The sequence below is a fragment of the Symphalangus syndactylus genome, chromosome 21 (assembly GCF_028878055.3).
Source record: "Symphalangus syndactylus isolate Jambi chromosome 21, NHGRI_mSymSyn1-v2.1_pri, whole genome shotgun sequence".
NCBI lineage: Eukaryota > Metazoa > Chordata > Mammalia > Primates > Hylobatidae > Symphalangus > Symphalangus syndactylus.
The window spans coordinates 63,996,772-64,011,947 of NC_072443.2; the positions used below are offsets into that span (position 1 = coordinate 63,996,772).

At 41.5% G+C, this 15,176-nt stretch overlaps 1 protein-coding gene across 3 annotated transcripts in view; it reads left to right on the top strand.

Annotated features, from left to right (window-relative positions):
• Positions 1–4,084: 4,084 nt before the first annotated feature.
• The window catches only part of SUMF1 (sulfatase modifying factor 1), a 101,138-nt gene continuing 90,046 nt past the window's right edge, over positions 4,085–15,176 (top strand). Inside the window, exon 1 of one of the 3 annotated variants that reach the window (XM_055260381.2) lies at positions 4,085–4,405. In XM_055260381.2, the coding sequence (XP_055116356.1) occupies positions 4,136–4,405 (270 nt within the window). In that variant the 5' untranslated portion in view covers positions 4,085–4,135. The remainder of the gene's footprint in view (positions 4,406–15,176) is intronic. The other 2 variants (XM_055260383.2, XM_055260382.2) reach the window with 2 other exon arrangements.

Here is a 15,176-nt window from a genome sequence, read left to right on the forward strand (position 1 = left end):
AGAATCCAGTGGTTTTATCCCTTACAATACAAACCCAAAGCAGCTGGCCTCATAAAGAGTGAAAATGGCTTACTGAAAGCACAGCTGAAACGCCAGCTTGGATGCAATTTCCTGCAAAGATGGGGCCATCTATAAGGATGCAGTATACGCACTCAGTTAGAGATGTCAGACGTGTCCCCACGTAGGAAGAATATATAGGTTCCACCAAGGGGTGGAAGTAGAAGTAGCCCCACTTTCTATTACTCCTACTGACCCACTGGGATTTTGTTCTCCCATCCCTGCAACTCTAAGCTCTGCAGAGTTGGAGGTCCTGATCCCCAAAGGATGCTCTCTTTCTGTGGACACAACAAGGGTCCCATTGAGCTACAACCCATGGCTACCATCAGGGCACTTTGCATTCCCTGTTTTCAGGAACTGGGAAGCAAAAGAAGTCTCTAACTTGGAAGGAAAATTGATGCTGCTCAGCAGGAAGAGTGTCAGGTGTCTTCTCAAAACTGCAATGGCACCAACTTTCACAGTAAAAGCTTACCAGATCCTCCATAACCTGGCCCAATGTTACCTTTCTGATCTCCTTTCCTTTTTTCTCTCCCCCTTGCTCACTCCACTGTAGCCATGCTGACCTCTTTGATGTTCAGTGAGCAGACAAGGTGCTTTCAGGACTAGGGTCTTTCATCCAGCTTCATGAGATAGAAGGAGCAAGAAAGGCTACAAAATGCAGAAGGAGCTCAAATGAGAGATGGAGGGTGAGAGATATTTTATATAATTACACTAATTTGTACAGAGCTGATGGCTGAGTTGGACTTTTTAACTCTTAATTTTTAGAACAAGCCTCCTCACTGAGAAGAGGAAAATATAAGAGTAGAAAATATTGATGAGAAATCTCTCATCAATCTCATACTCATTGATTAGTGACTAAAAAGTTAAACTGAGACAAAAGAATGATAGTCCTGGAGAACCAACAAAGTTCCATCTTTGATAATGATTAGTAATAGCAAAGTTATTTTGAGATATGTTAAATGTCAGGTACCAGACTATGCCTTTTACATACTTTGTCTTATTTAATCCCCATAAAATCTCTAAGAAAAAGGAATTATTATTCCCATTTCACACACGAAGAAATAGAGGCTCAGAAAGGTGAAATAATTTGCCTAGGTCATACTTCATGTAAAATGGCCAGCTTTAACCACAGCTCGTTCTGAGTCTAAGACCTATATTATTTTCTCCACAATTTACTTCCCCTTAAGAGAAAGAACTAATCATTACTTCATTCGTTCATTCACTTATCCATAATTTAATAAATGTTCACACTGAGTGATCATGTGCCAGGCTTGGCCTGATTTTGCTGATACAGTGGCAAACGAATAGGCAGGAGACTTATCTTCATGGAGGTTATAGCCTAATGGTGTAGCTGGACCATGAATCAAAGAAGTTCAGGTCGCGGTGGCTCAAGCCTGTAATCCCAGCACTTTGGGAGGCCGAGGCGGGTGGATCACGAGGTCAGGAGATCGAGACCATCCTGGCTAACACGGTGAAACCCCGTCTCTACTAAAAAATACAAAAAAATTAGCCGGGCGTGTTGGTGGGCGCCTGTGGTCCCAGCTACTCGGGAGGCTGAGGCAGGAGAATGGCGTGAACCCAGGAGGTGGAGGTTGCGGTGAGCCGAGATCGCGCCACCGCACTCCAGCCTGGGGGACAGAGAAAGACTCCGTCTCAAAAAAAAAAAAAAAAAAAAAAAAGAAGTTCAGGTCTGTGAAGCGCAGCTGACACAGCATGTGCTGAGACTGACATTTGAAGGAGGTGAACCAAGATTACCGTTGACCTAGACCTTGACTATATATTATGCAAGTAAATACATACAACCTTGGTTAATGCATTGACCTTTTAGCTTCATCAGTTTTGAAATGAGTATAGTAATAATACATTTCTTGCCAAGTGGTTGTAATCTCAAATGAGAAAACGTGTGAAAGGCCTTGGCAAACTGTAAAATAGTCAATAAGGAGAAAAGTCCTTTTCTTTTTTGAGACAGGGTCTCACTTTGTCACCCAGGCTGGAGTGCAGTGGCACAATCACGGCTCACTGCAGCCTCTGCCTACCAGGCTCAAGTAATCCTCCTGCCTCATCCTCTGAAGTAGCCAGGACCACAGGTGTGTGTCACCATGGCCAGCTAATTTTCTTAATTTTTTGTAGAGACAAGGTCTTGCTATGTTGCCCAGGCTGGTCTCAAGCTCCTAGCCTCTAGCGATTCTCCTGCCTCGGTCTCCTAAAGTGCTGGGATTACAGGCATGAGACACGGTGCCTGGCTGGTCTTTTCTTTATGCTAAAAAAATTCAAACATATACTACATTAGAAGAGTGCAAAAAACTCCCAGATGCCCATCAACCAGCTATGACAGTTATCAACTCATGGCCAATCATGCTTCATCTTTAGCCAGACCCTGATTACCCATTTTTTGGGAAACAAATCTTTGACTGCCTATATTTTTATCCATATATATATATATATACACACACACACACCTCAATGAGGGGTATATATATATCTTAAAAAACATAGCCATAAATACCATTATTACTCCTAAAAGCCCGAAAACAAAATTTACAGCAATTCCTTAATTTTATCAAATATCATAATTTGACTTAGTGGTCAAATTTCCCTGATTATCTCAAAAATTTTGAACTCAGTAGGTTTGAATTAGTATTTAGATAAGGTTCATATATTGCAGTTGGCTGCTTTTCTTTTTTTTTTTTTTTGAGATGCAGTCTTGCTCTGTCGCCCAGGCTGGAGTGCAGTGGCGCCATCTCTGCTCACCGCAAGTCCCCCCTCCCGGGTTCACGCCACTCTCCTGCCTCAGCCTCCCGAGTAGCTGGGACTACAGGCGTCTGTCACCATGCCGGGCTAATTTTTTGTATTTTTTAGTAGAGACGGGGTTTCACCTTGTTAGCCAGGATGGTCTTGATCTCCTAACCTCGTGATCCACCGCCTCGGCCTCCCAAAGTGCTGGGATTACAGGCGTGAGCCACCACGCCCAGCCTGCTATGTTATTTTTTAATCTGTAAGTTTTTCCTTCATCTTCTTTTTGTTTTGGTTTTGCATTTTGTTTGCTTATGAAACTGTAGAACAGTGGTTCTTAAACTTAAGTGTGCATGAGAATCATCTGGAGAGCTTGTGAAACCCAGGATTGCTGTGTCCAGTCCCCAGGGATTCTGATTCTGTATTGTATTTCTGTTTTTGTTTTTTTTTTTGAGACAGAGTCTTGCTCTGTCGCCCAGGCTGGAGTGCAGTGGCTCACTGAAACCTCTGCCTACCAGGTTCAAGTGATTCTCCTGCCTTGGCCTCCCGAGTAGCTGGGGACTACAAGCGCGCCCCACCATGCCTGGCTACTTTTTTGTATTTTTAGTAGAGACGGGTTTCACTGTGTTAGCAAGGATGGTCTGATCTCCTGACCTCATGATCCGCCCGCCTTGGCCTCCCCAAGTGCTGGGATTGCAGGCGTGAGCCACCACGCCCTGCCTCCGTATTGCATGTATAACACGTTCCCAGGTGATGCCCATACTGCGCTCAGGAACGACACTTCGAGAACCATTGTTTTACAAATCCCACAGTCTGGATTTCCTTAACTGTATCCCTTGGCGAAGTATCATTCCACATGTTCATCTTCCTCTCTATTTCTTGTTAGGAGGAACTTATTTAATTGTCTGCAGTACAAGATAATGGTTAAAACTCTGGGTTTAAAGTTCGATTCCCTGCATTTAAATTTTGCTTTTGATATTTATTTGTCATGATCTTGGGCAAGTCACTTCACTGTTCTGTGAACCCAATATTACTGGCTCTTTGAGAGGATTAAATGAGATTTTTAAAAGCGAAGTGCTTAGCATAGCACTCTGGCACTTAGCAAATGCCCAACAAATTTGATTGTCATTTTTTAACCAAGAAATCATAAAGGCCTTGAGTTTTGTAGAGCTTTGTGTTTTGCTGCGTTTTGACGTCAGCACAGACAAGCAGGAGCGCCAAAGAAGTACCTGAAGAAAGGTGAAGAGCAACTCTCCTGGCCACTTCGTAAGTCAGCTCAAAATTCTGCCCCTTTAAGGAGGGCTCAGCCACGTGACCAACCGGGTCACATGGCCCGCGGTACAACATGGCTGCGCCCGCACTAGGGCTGGTTTGTGGACGCTGCCCTGAGCCGGGTCTCGTCCTCTTGCTTCTGCTGCTCTCGCTGCTGTGTGGAGCGGTAGGGAGCGAGGAGGCCAGGACCGGTGCGGGCGCGGGGTCCCTTGCGGGTTCTTGCGGCTGCGGCACGCCCCAGCGGCCTGGCGCCCATGGCAGTTCGGCAGCCGCTCACCGATACTCGCGGGAGGCTAACGCTCCGGGCCCGGTACCCGGAAAACGGCAACTCGCGCACTCAAAGGTGCTCCATCGATTCCTCCGAGGCGGGTGGGAGCTGCTCGGTTCCCGGACTGGGTTGGAGTAAGCAAAGCAAAGGACTAGTAGGAAGGGAAGTAAAGGTTATAACCACACCCCAAATCGAGAACCTGCTGATCCCGTATGAGGAGTTCCTTCTCCGTGCCTCACCGGAAGACTCCCTTTAATTGACCATTAGGGAGTTTGGTTTGAGGGTTATTATTACTTCTTTATCCCCCATTTCTTCCTCCCTCCAACCTAGTCTCTTGATGAGGATCTCATAATTTTAAGGCAATCAAATTATGGTTTAAATCACCATTTCCTCTCTTATTAACAGAATAAATTAGGATCCTGGGTCTCAGTGTCTTCAACAGGGTTGTACACTTATCTGTAGTCTCCTCGAGTACACTCTGCTCGAGGACAAGGGCTTGTATTGTTTATCCTGCTATTCTTAGCACTTTAGCACATAGGAAGGACTAAGCAAACTGTAGTTGTTTTATTACTATTATTTATCTGTTTTGCTTAGCGCCTGTATGTGTTAGGTGCCAGGATATATAAATAACTTACTGGCCGGGCACTGTGGCTCACATGCCTGTAATCTCAGCACTTTGGGAGGCCGAAGCGAGCGGATCACGAGGTCAGGAGTTCGAGACCAGCCTGGCCAACATGGTGAAACCTCGTCTCTACTAAAAATACAAAAATTAGCCGGGCGTGGTGGCCGGCGCCTGTAATCCCAGCTACTTGGGAGGCTGAGGCAGGATAATTGCTGGAACCCGGGAGGCGGAGGTTGCAGTGAGCCGAGATCGTGCCACTGCACTCCAGCCTGGGTGAAAGAGCAAGACTCCGTCTCGAAAAAAAAAAAAAAAAGAAAGAAAGAACTGTTACTTCATTCTGTCTGCCCGGTATTTTGCATATTGATGTGTTGTCAAAACAACTTATGGGACTAGAAGTCAGATCTCCTGACTCTTAAACTAGTGCTCCTTCTTGTTTACTTAGCAGACACTACCCTTTTCCCATTCTATTTTTCTTTCCTTTGGGTTAATCCTGACCAATATTTAGGACTTAGGTGAGAGGTAACATCCACAGCAGGTGTTACCTGACCTCCTCTCTTTCTCTCCCCTTCAGTATTTCCGTATCCTGCCTCAGTAGTATGTGTTTACTCTGACATAATGATTATTAAAGATGTTTTTCTGCTGATATCTCTCCCCAACTGGACTGTGAGGGTGGTGGGGTCAGGACCATGATTTAGTCTCTCGGGTGTAGTGTGTAGGAGGTTGATACCTGGGCTTATTGTTTTTCCATCCTGTGTAAATTTGGCCTTTAATTTTTTTCCTGTTACCCCTTAGAGCATGCCCTGCAGTATTGTTTATCTTTTGTGTGTTGAAGACTCCTGATTACTGCTTTAGTGTGTATTGGCCATACTTGATATTAATTCCTAACTTGCCTGGTAATTGATAATCTCTCCCTCTTTTTTCATTTTTCTTTTCTTTCTTTTTTTTTTTTTTAGACGGAGTCTCGCTCTGTCACCAGGCTGGAGTGCAGTGGCGCGATCTCCACTCACTGCAGTCTCCACCTCCTGGGTTCAAACAATTCTCCTTCCTGCCTCAGCCTCCCAAGTAGCTGGGATTACAGGCACACGCCACCATACCCAGCTAATTTTTGTATTTTTAATAGAGATGGGGTTTCACCATGTTGGCCCGGATGGTCTCAATCTCCTGACCTTGTGATCCGCTTGCCTTGGCCGCCCAGCGTGCTGGGATTACAGACGTGAGCCACCGCGCCAGGCCAATCTCTCCCTCTTTCTAAGGAGAAATCCTTACATCTGTTTATCTATTTTTTAATAGGGCAGCCATCTCATTTGCATATATACATTGGTCTGTCTCAAAATTTTATCTAGATTCCTCTGGCAAGCACTGAACATTTTTCATTTTTAAACATTCTATTTTCCTGTGGGTTCCAGAATGGGATGTGGATGTTAGAATCTTTTGGATTACATTTACAAGATGTACATTTTTCATCCCTATAGAGTGGTTTTGTGTCTTGACTGGATGCTATATGGGCCATCTTTGGCCAGTTCTTATAGTCTGCTTTCTACAATGCTTAGGGGCATCTCAATTTATTAACAAATTAGTGGTTGATGAGAATATACCTTCAAGCCTTCAAGGGCTCAACTTAATGACTGAACCTGAAGTAGTCTTGTTATCAAGACAATGACGTCATAGGAGGCTGTTCTTAATCTATTTTCCTTGGTTTCAAATGTTTTAGTTCATGTGCAGATGACTTTGGTCTAATTCTGACACTTTGCCATTTATTCTGAATTCAGGAACTCCAATATTTCAGGAGAAGTAAATGATCATAGTGGTGGTTCTGCCTTTTTTTCCCTGTTTGTTTTCTGTTTATTTGGTTTAATTAAACAAATGTTTATTTGGCACATTACTATATAACACTTGTTGTATAAGATTCATCCTATGTGCTGGGCATACAGAAAAAGACCCATACGCTACCCGCGTGGCATTTACACTCTGGTAGGTGTTTCTCTCTCTCTCTCTCTCTCTCTCTCACACACACACACACACACACACACACACACGTAAGCATCATTTTTCTATAGTGAGAATACTATAGGAGGAATATGTCCAGAGTACCTGGAGAGGAAGAAAGAATTCATTCTTCATGGACAACTCAAGTAGTGCCTCAAAAAAAAAAGGTCACATTTGAGCTAGGCCTTGGAGGAAATATTTTTAGGAGCTGGGAATGGAATTCCAGATTCAAGGACATTCCAAGAAGGAGAATAGTATCAACACATGGCACATTGTGGAAATGCATGGTGTGTGCTGGGAAACATAAGTGATTTAAGATCTGGGAGTGACATGTTCACACTTTTTAATGTAACACTTTTTAGATGAGTCTTTTTTTGTTTTTGTATATTCATACAATGAGTGTGTGTGGCAAGGTGAGGGACACAGAGAAATAACACTGGGCTTTGCCCTCAAGAAATTTTCAGTTTCACTGGAAAGCGATGGCAATTAGAATTGTCTGGGAAACAATATACACATTTAAAAATTTGATGTGTATTCCTTCTGGTTATAAAAATACTATTCTCATTGAGAAAATTATTGTAACAGTTTTCTGCATGGCTTATGATTTTGTAACAAGGAAGCAAAATGTTTTAGTCTGCTTTTATCTTTTAGAAGAGTTATTTGAAAGGCATTTAGGATCATGGGATGCTAAGATTGTGGGTGGCATGTCTGTACTATGATAAAGTCAGTCTTGATTTCCTTTCTGAGGAGGTTTCTGACTGGTAATGCTTCCCTGGGCAACGAGGCACAATTGAATGCAGTCTCTTCCATGAAACCTTTCCACCTCCTACAAAGAAGTAGTTTTTCTATCCTCTCAGTTCCCATAGCTTATTTTGTTGTTGTTTGATGACAACTTGTATATTTTCTTTAATATAGTGCTAGTGTTTTTTTTTGTTTGTTTTTGTTTTTGAGACGGAGTCTCGCTCTGTCGCCCAGGCTAGAGTGCAGTGGCGCAATCTCAGCTCATTGCAACCTCTGCCTCCTGGGTTCAAGTAATTCTCCTGCCTCAGCCTCCCAAGTAGCTGGGACTACAGGCACCCGCCACCACACCTGGCCAATTTTTGTATTTTTAGTAGAGACGGGGTTTTACCGTGTTGGCCAGGATGGTCTCGATCTTTTGACTTCGTGATCCACCTGCTCCTGCCTCCCAAAGTGCTGGGATTACAGGCGTGAGCCACCGCTAATGTAGGGCTAGTTTTGTAGTTGTCTGATATTCTACACTGGAAACATTTTTAGATGTTTTAATCTATATATCCCCCACGTGCCTTATACATTTTAGGCGTACTGTAATAATTTCTTGAATGACCTGTGTTTCCTTTTTTGGTGGATACAATGTTGAGAAACTGCCTTGGGAATAGAGAAGGTCACATACTTTTTTAAGAAACATTTGTAAAGTGTTCTTTTACTGTATTCATCCTCCTAAGAATCCTGTGAGAGAGGTTGTCTCCCACTTTAGAGATGAGGCAACTGAGGCTTAAAGGAATCATATAGCTCAGAACTGCAAGAAACTTTGAATGTCATTTCGTCTATGATTAGTGTCTGTCTGTAGAGGCAGGAAGGTGACAGAATGGTATAGATAAATAAGCCATGTATAGATAGATAAGGCAGGAGTTTGTGGACAGATCCAGAGAGCATGCTTCTCTTATTCACCCAGCTTTTTCATGAGCCTTTAGCTTATTTTATTTTATTTTATTTTATTTTATTTTTTATTAGTGGGGACTCAGAACAAGAGCCTTTAGCTTTTAATGTCAGGGTTGAGGAGAGGAAAGAAGGAAAAGGAGAAGAAGTTACACAAAAAATTATGTATGAGCTGATTCTATTTTTGTGTACAAGACAAAAATGTTAAGGTAGCAAGTGAAAAAAACACAAGACTGGCTTAAGCAGGAAAAAGCTGGAAGGGACATTTATAGCTCCCCTAGTTGGAAAGTTCAAGAGTAAATATGGCCCCAGACACACCTGGATACAGGGCCTCAGGCAGCATCTCTAAGGCCTTTCTCTTTGGGTATCTCTTGGCTCTTCTGCATAATCTGTTCCATTGTCAGGTAATGTCCCTTCTTCTACTGATAAGATAACTAGAAGAGAAAAAGTTCTTTCCTGGTATCTCCAGCAAAAGTTCAAAGATGAACTTTGATTGGGTCTTGGGCCTATCCCTAATTACATCTCTGTGGTCAAAAGAATGCTATGGTTGGCCAGGCTTGGTGAGGGGTGGGAAGTAGGATAGAGTCATCCAGTACCCCTGGGCCACTTAGAAAGCTTAAGAAATGGTTTTGGAAAGGAACTTCAGTATTTTACAAGAAGTAGAGGGATTGGGTGCTGGATGGACCAAAATAGCAATGCCCACTGCACATGGCCTAAGTGTGTAGCCCACATATGCTTCTGTTATTCCAATTAATAATAGAGTCATTCTTGACTTGACTTATACTTCTGGCTTGAGTGGCAGTGGCAGAAGCTGTGGTGTGGCCGGGAAGGGTTTATCTCACCTTCAGATTGGAGGAGATATGGATTGTTTGAATTTAAACCTTCAGTGAAGAGTTGACTAAAATGGTCCTTTTTATGTGGCTTTGGATCCTACAGAGTGATACACTTGATTCTCTGGTTTTCACTTGAATGACATTTGACATTTGTAGGACAGAAAACTTTATTTCATTAGTATAAATGAGAAATTATGTTCCACTTAGAGTGATCCAGGCTATTTTCATCTATAGTCTCCAGAATGGAAACTTGGCTTATTCAGCACTGGCTATCTCTGATGGTTAATGAAAGAAGGAAAAAAAAAAAAAAACTCTGCCAGTAGTCCACAGTGGGTCATGATTGCATGGCTGGAACTGTTATAAATTAAATAGCATTTTTATAATTATGCATAATTCAAATGAGAAATTCCTCATTACAGTCATGACCTCATTCAATTAGTAAAGATTTTTTGTGTCTGCTGTGGACCATGCACCATGCTAGGCACTGGGGATATAGAAATAAAAGATTCATTTCTGGTCCTCAAAGAGCCTAGGTTCTAAGGAAGATGAAAACACAGAATTAAGATACTTTGGGTGGGGTGCAGTGGCTCATTCCTGTAAGCCCAGCACTTTGGGAGGCTGAGGCAGGAGTATCACTTGAACTCAGAAGTTGGAGACCAGCCTGGGCAACATAACAAGACCTCATGTGTACTAAAAAAAAATTAGCTGGGTGTGTTGGTGTTCACCTGTAGTGCCAGCTGCATAGAGGCTGAGGTGGGAGAATTGCTTGAGCCCAGGAGATCAAGGGTGCTGTGAGCTGTGATCACGCCTCTGCACTCCAGCGTGGGGTGACAGAGTGGGACTCCATCTCTTAAAAAAAAAAAAATACGCGCACACACACACACACACACACACACACACTCTGTGCATGAAGGCACATGAGCTAGAGGGATATGCAGGCAGGAAAGGCCTCCTGGAGGAGGTGATCCTTGAACCATGACAATATTTACAAAGAGACAAAGTGGTTTATGGAAATGCAGGTGAAACACAGGGCAAGAGAGAGTGTGAGAGATGAGCTCTGATGTTTATATATGTTATTCTGAAAGGCGATAGGAATTCCTGACAATTTTAAGTAGGAAAGTAATATGGTCAGATTGACACTTTATTTTTTTAAACAGATAGTATATTTACATGGTTTAAAAATTTAAAAACATATAGAAGTGTATATAGTGAACAATTTTTCATTTACCCTGTAGCCTTCCCCTCAGACAACCACTGCATGCATTTCTTATATATTTCCTCAGAGCTATGTTCTGCAAATATAAGTAAATACAAAAATATGTGAACCTGTATCCCTCAACCTACTTTCACGCTAATGACAGCATACCATACTTACCGTTTGTGTACCTTGCTTTGTTCTTGTAGCTCATCATGGTGAGATCTTTCCATATCAATATATCAAAAGCATCCTTTTATATCCCCCTCTTCTTTTTTCTTTCCTATGGCTGCTTAATTTTCCATTTTATTGAAGGCCCACAATTTACTTAAAATGAGCCTACTATTGATGGACGTTTAGATTGTTTCCAGCCCTTTTCAGTTGGAAAATTGCGTTGGGTATAGTAGACTAACATTTTCAGAAGGATTAGTGGGGGCTTAAATATTTGTTGAATGAATTGTTGAACGGAAGATATATGACTTGGAAGCAGGTGGGGATGTGAAAGGAGACTGAAGACAGGAACACCAATTACAAGGGTTCTGCAGTTATCTGGGGATAGAAAAGAGGGAGAGATTAGAGAGATACATATTTAGGAGATCGAGTGAGACTAGGTGGCCTGTGTAATGTTGGGAGTAGGGGACGCGAGTAGTCAAGGTTGATTTCTTGGGATAGTAGTAATATATTAGACAAATAAAAACACATTTATTACTAATTTATCATAAATGAAAACAGCACCATTTTTATTGGGAAGTGTATGCATAGAATCAAAGCAGTCACCAGCAAGGAAAGTCAGTAGAAATAGAAAGTAGAATCAATGATTGTGGATTCCTAATTTCTGTTTCTTCTGATGTTATTTTTCTGATGCTTCTGCCCTTATTGCTAAGCGATTCTCTTTTTTTTCCAACTAGTCATCTCTCCTTGACTTCTTTTTTTCTGCTTTCTAATTTGAGCTCTTGTTTTTTAAAATTTTATTTTTAATTGACAAGTAATTTTATAATAATTTGTAGGGTATAACGTGATGTTTTGATATATGTTTACATTGTGGAATGAGTAAATCAAGCTAATTAACAAATCCATCAGCTGACATACTTATATTTTTTGTGTGTGGTGGAAACATGTGAAATCTATTTTTTAATAATTGCGAAATATATAATGCATTACTTCTTATAGTCACCACTCTGTGCAATACATCGCTAAAGCTTATTTCTTCTATCTAACTGAAATTTTGTACTGTCTGATCAACATCTTTCCTTTTCCCATCTTCCCCTTTCCCCCAGCCTCTGATAACCACCATTCTACTTCAATTAGTTCAACTTTTTTAGATTTCACATATGAGTGAGATCATCAAGGCATTTGTCATTTTGTGCTTGGCTCATTTCACATAGCATACTGTCCGCTAGGTTCATCCATGCTGTCATAAATGACAGAGTTTTCTTCTTTGTTTTTCTTTTGAGACGGAGTCTAGCTCTGTTGCCCAGGCTGGAGTGCAGTGGCGCCATCTCGGCTCACTGCAAGCTCCGCCTCCCAGGTTCACGCCATTCTCCTGCCTCAGCCTCCCGAGTAGCTGGGACTACAGGCGCCCGCCACCACACCTGTCTAATTTTTTGTATTTTTAGCGGAGACGGGGTTTCACCATGTTAGCTAGGATGGTCTTGATCTCCTGACCTCATGATCCCCTTGCCTCGGCCTCCCAAAGTGCTGGGATTACAGGCGTGAGCTTCCGCACCTGGCCGAGTTTTCTTTTTAAGGCTAAAAAGTATTCTGACGTATATATATAACATTTTCTTTATCCATTTATATGATAAGGGACATCTAGGTTGCTTCTGTATCTTAGCTATTGTGAATAATGCTGCCATGAATTTGGGAGTGTAGATATTTTTTCAGCATACTGGTTTTATTTCCTTTGGCCATATACCCAGAAGTGGGATAGCTGGATCATATGGTAATTCTGTTTGCAGATTTCTGAGGAACCTCCATATTGTTTTCCATAATCACTGTATTAATTTACATTCTCACCAACAGCGGTAGAGTTCCTTTTTCTCTACACCTTCTCCAGCCCTCGTTATCTTTCATCTTTTTGATGACAGCTATTCTAACAGGTGTAAGGAGATAGCCCATTGTGGTTTTAATTTGCATTTTCCTGGTGATTGGTTGTGAAGAGCATTTTTTCTTACATCTGTTGGCCATTTATATGTCTTTTGAGCAATGTCTATTTGGTCTTTTGCCCATTTTTATATTGGGTTCTTTGTTTTCTTGCTATTGAGTTGAATTCCTTATATATTTTGAATATTAACCCCATATAAGATGCATGGTTTGCAAAGATTTTCACTCATTCTGGGATATCTCTTCACTCTGTTGTTTCCTTTGCCATACAGAAGCCTTTTGGTTTGATACAATCTGATTTGTTTATTTTTGCTCTTGTTGCCTATACTTTTGGGGTCAAGTCCAAGAAATCTTTGCCAGGCCTGTGTCATGGAGCTTCTTTTCCCAATGTTTTCTTCTAGTAGTTTTACAGTTTCAGACCATACATTTAAGTCTTTAATACAGTTTGAGTTGATTTTTGTATATGCTGTGAGATAAGGGTGTAATTTCTTTCTTCTACATGTGGATATTCAGTTTTCCTAATACCGTTTATTGAAAGATTGTCCTTTCTCCATTGTGTGTTCTTGGTGCCTTTGTTGAAAATCAGATGGTGGTAAATGCATGAGATTATTTCTGGGCTCTCTATCCTGTTCCATTGGTTTTTGTGTTAGCTTTTATTCCAGTACCATGCCACTTGATTAGGTTTGTAGTACATTTTGAAGTCAGGTAGTGTGGTACTCCACCTTTGTTCTTTTTGCTCAAAATTGCTTTAGCTCTTTGGGGTCTTTTGTGGTTCTGTACAAATTTTAGGATTTTTTTTCTATTTCCTTGAAAAATGACATTGGAATTTTGATAGGAATTACATTTGATAGAAATTACATTGAATCCCGGCCTGGGATTAATTTCTTAATATCTTTTTCAGATAGTTTGTCATTAGTATAAAGAAATGCTGGCTGGGTGTGGTAGCTCATGCCTGTAATCCCAGCACTTTGGGAGGCTGAGGTGGGTGGATCACCTGAGGTCAGGAGATTGAGACCATCCTGGCTAACACGGTGAAACCCTGTCTCTACTGAAAATATAAAAAAATATATATATATATTAGCCTGGTGTGGTGGCGGGTGTCCATACTCCCAGCTACTCAGGAGGCTGAGGTGGGAGAATGGCATGAGCCCGGGAGGCAGAGTTTGCAGTGAGCCGAGATTGTGCCACTGCACTCCAGCCTGGGCAACAGAGTAAGACTCCGTCTCAAAAAAACAAAACAAAACAAAACAAAATATGGCATCTACAATCAGGGACAACATAACGTCTTTGTTTCCAGCTTGGATGCTGTTTATTTCTTTCTCCTGCCTAATTGCTCTGTCTAGGACGTCCGGTATTATATGGAATAGAAGTGGCAAGAGTATGCATTCTTGGCTTGTTCTGAATCTAAGAGGAAAAGCTTTCAATTTTTCCCCATTGAGTATAATGTTAGCTGTGGGCTTTTCATATATGACTTATGTTAAGGTACATTCCTTCAATGCCTAACTTGTCAAGAGTTTTTCTCATGAAAAGATGTTGAATTTTATCAATGCCTTTGCATATATTGAGGTGAACATTTGGTTTTGTCCTTCATTCTGCTAACATGGTGTATCACATTTGTAGGTTTGCATATGTTGAACCATCCTTTGATCCTAGGGATAAACCCCACTTAATTTTGGTATATGATCCCTTTAATGTGCTATTGAATTCACTTTTGTTAGAATGTTTGCATCTATGTTCATTAGGGATATTGGCCTGTATTTTTTTTTTCTTCTAGTAGTATTCTTGTCTGGCTTTGGTGTGAGTGTAATGCTGGTATCATAAAATGAGTGTGGAAGTGTTTCCTCTTCTTCAATTTTTTGGAATAATTTGAGAAGGATTGGTATTAGTTCTTCTTTAAATTAGAATTCTGCCATGAAGCCATCTGGTTCTGGGCTTTTCTTGATGGGAGATTATTATTATTATTATTATTATTTGAAACGGAGTCTTGTTGTGTCGCCCAGGCTGCAGTACAGTGGCGCAATCTCAGCTCACTGCAACCTCCGCCTCCTGGGTTCCAGTGATTCTCCTGCCTCAGCCTCCCAAGTAGCTGGGATTACAGGCGCGTGCCACCACACCCGGCTAATTTTTTGTATTTTTAGTAGAGACGGGGTTTCACCATGTTGGCCAGGCTGGCCTGAAACTCTTGACCTCAGGTGATCCACCTGCCTCGGCTTCCCAAAGTGCTAGGATTACAGGCATGAGCCACTGCGCCTGGCCAATTTTTACAATTATTTATTCAATTTCCTTATTTGTTATCAGTCTGTTCAGATTTTCTACTTCTTCTTGATTCAGTCTTGGTAGGCTGTATGTTTCTAGGAATTTATCCATTTTTTTCAAAGTTATCAAATTTGTAGATATATAATTGTTTATAAGTAGTTTCTTATGATCCAT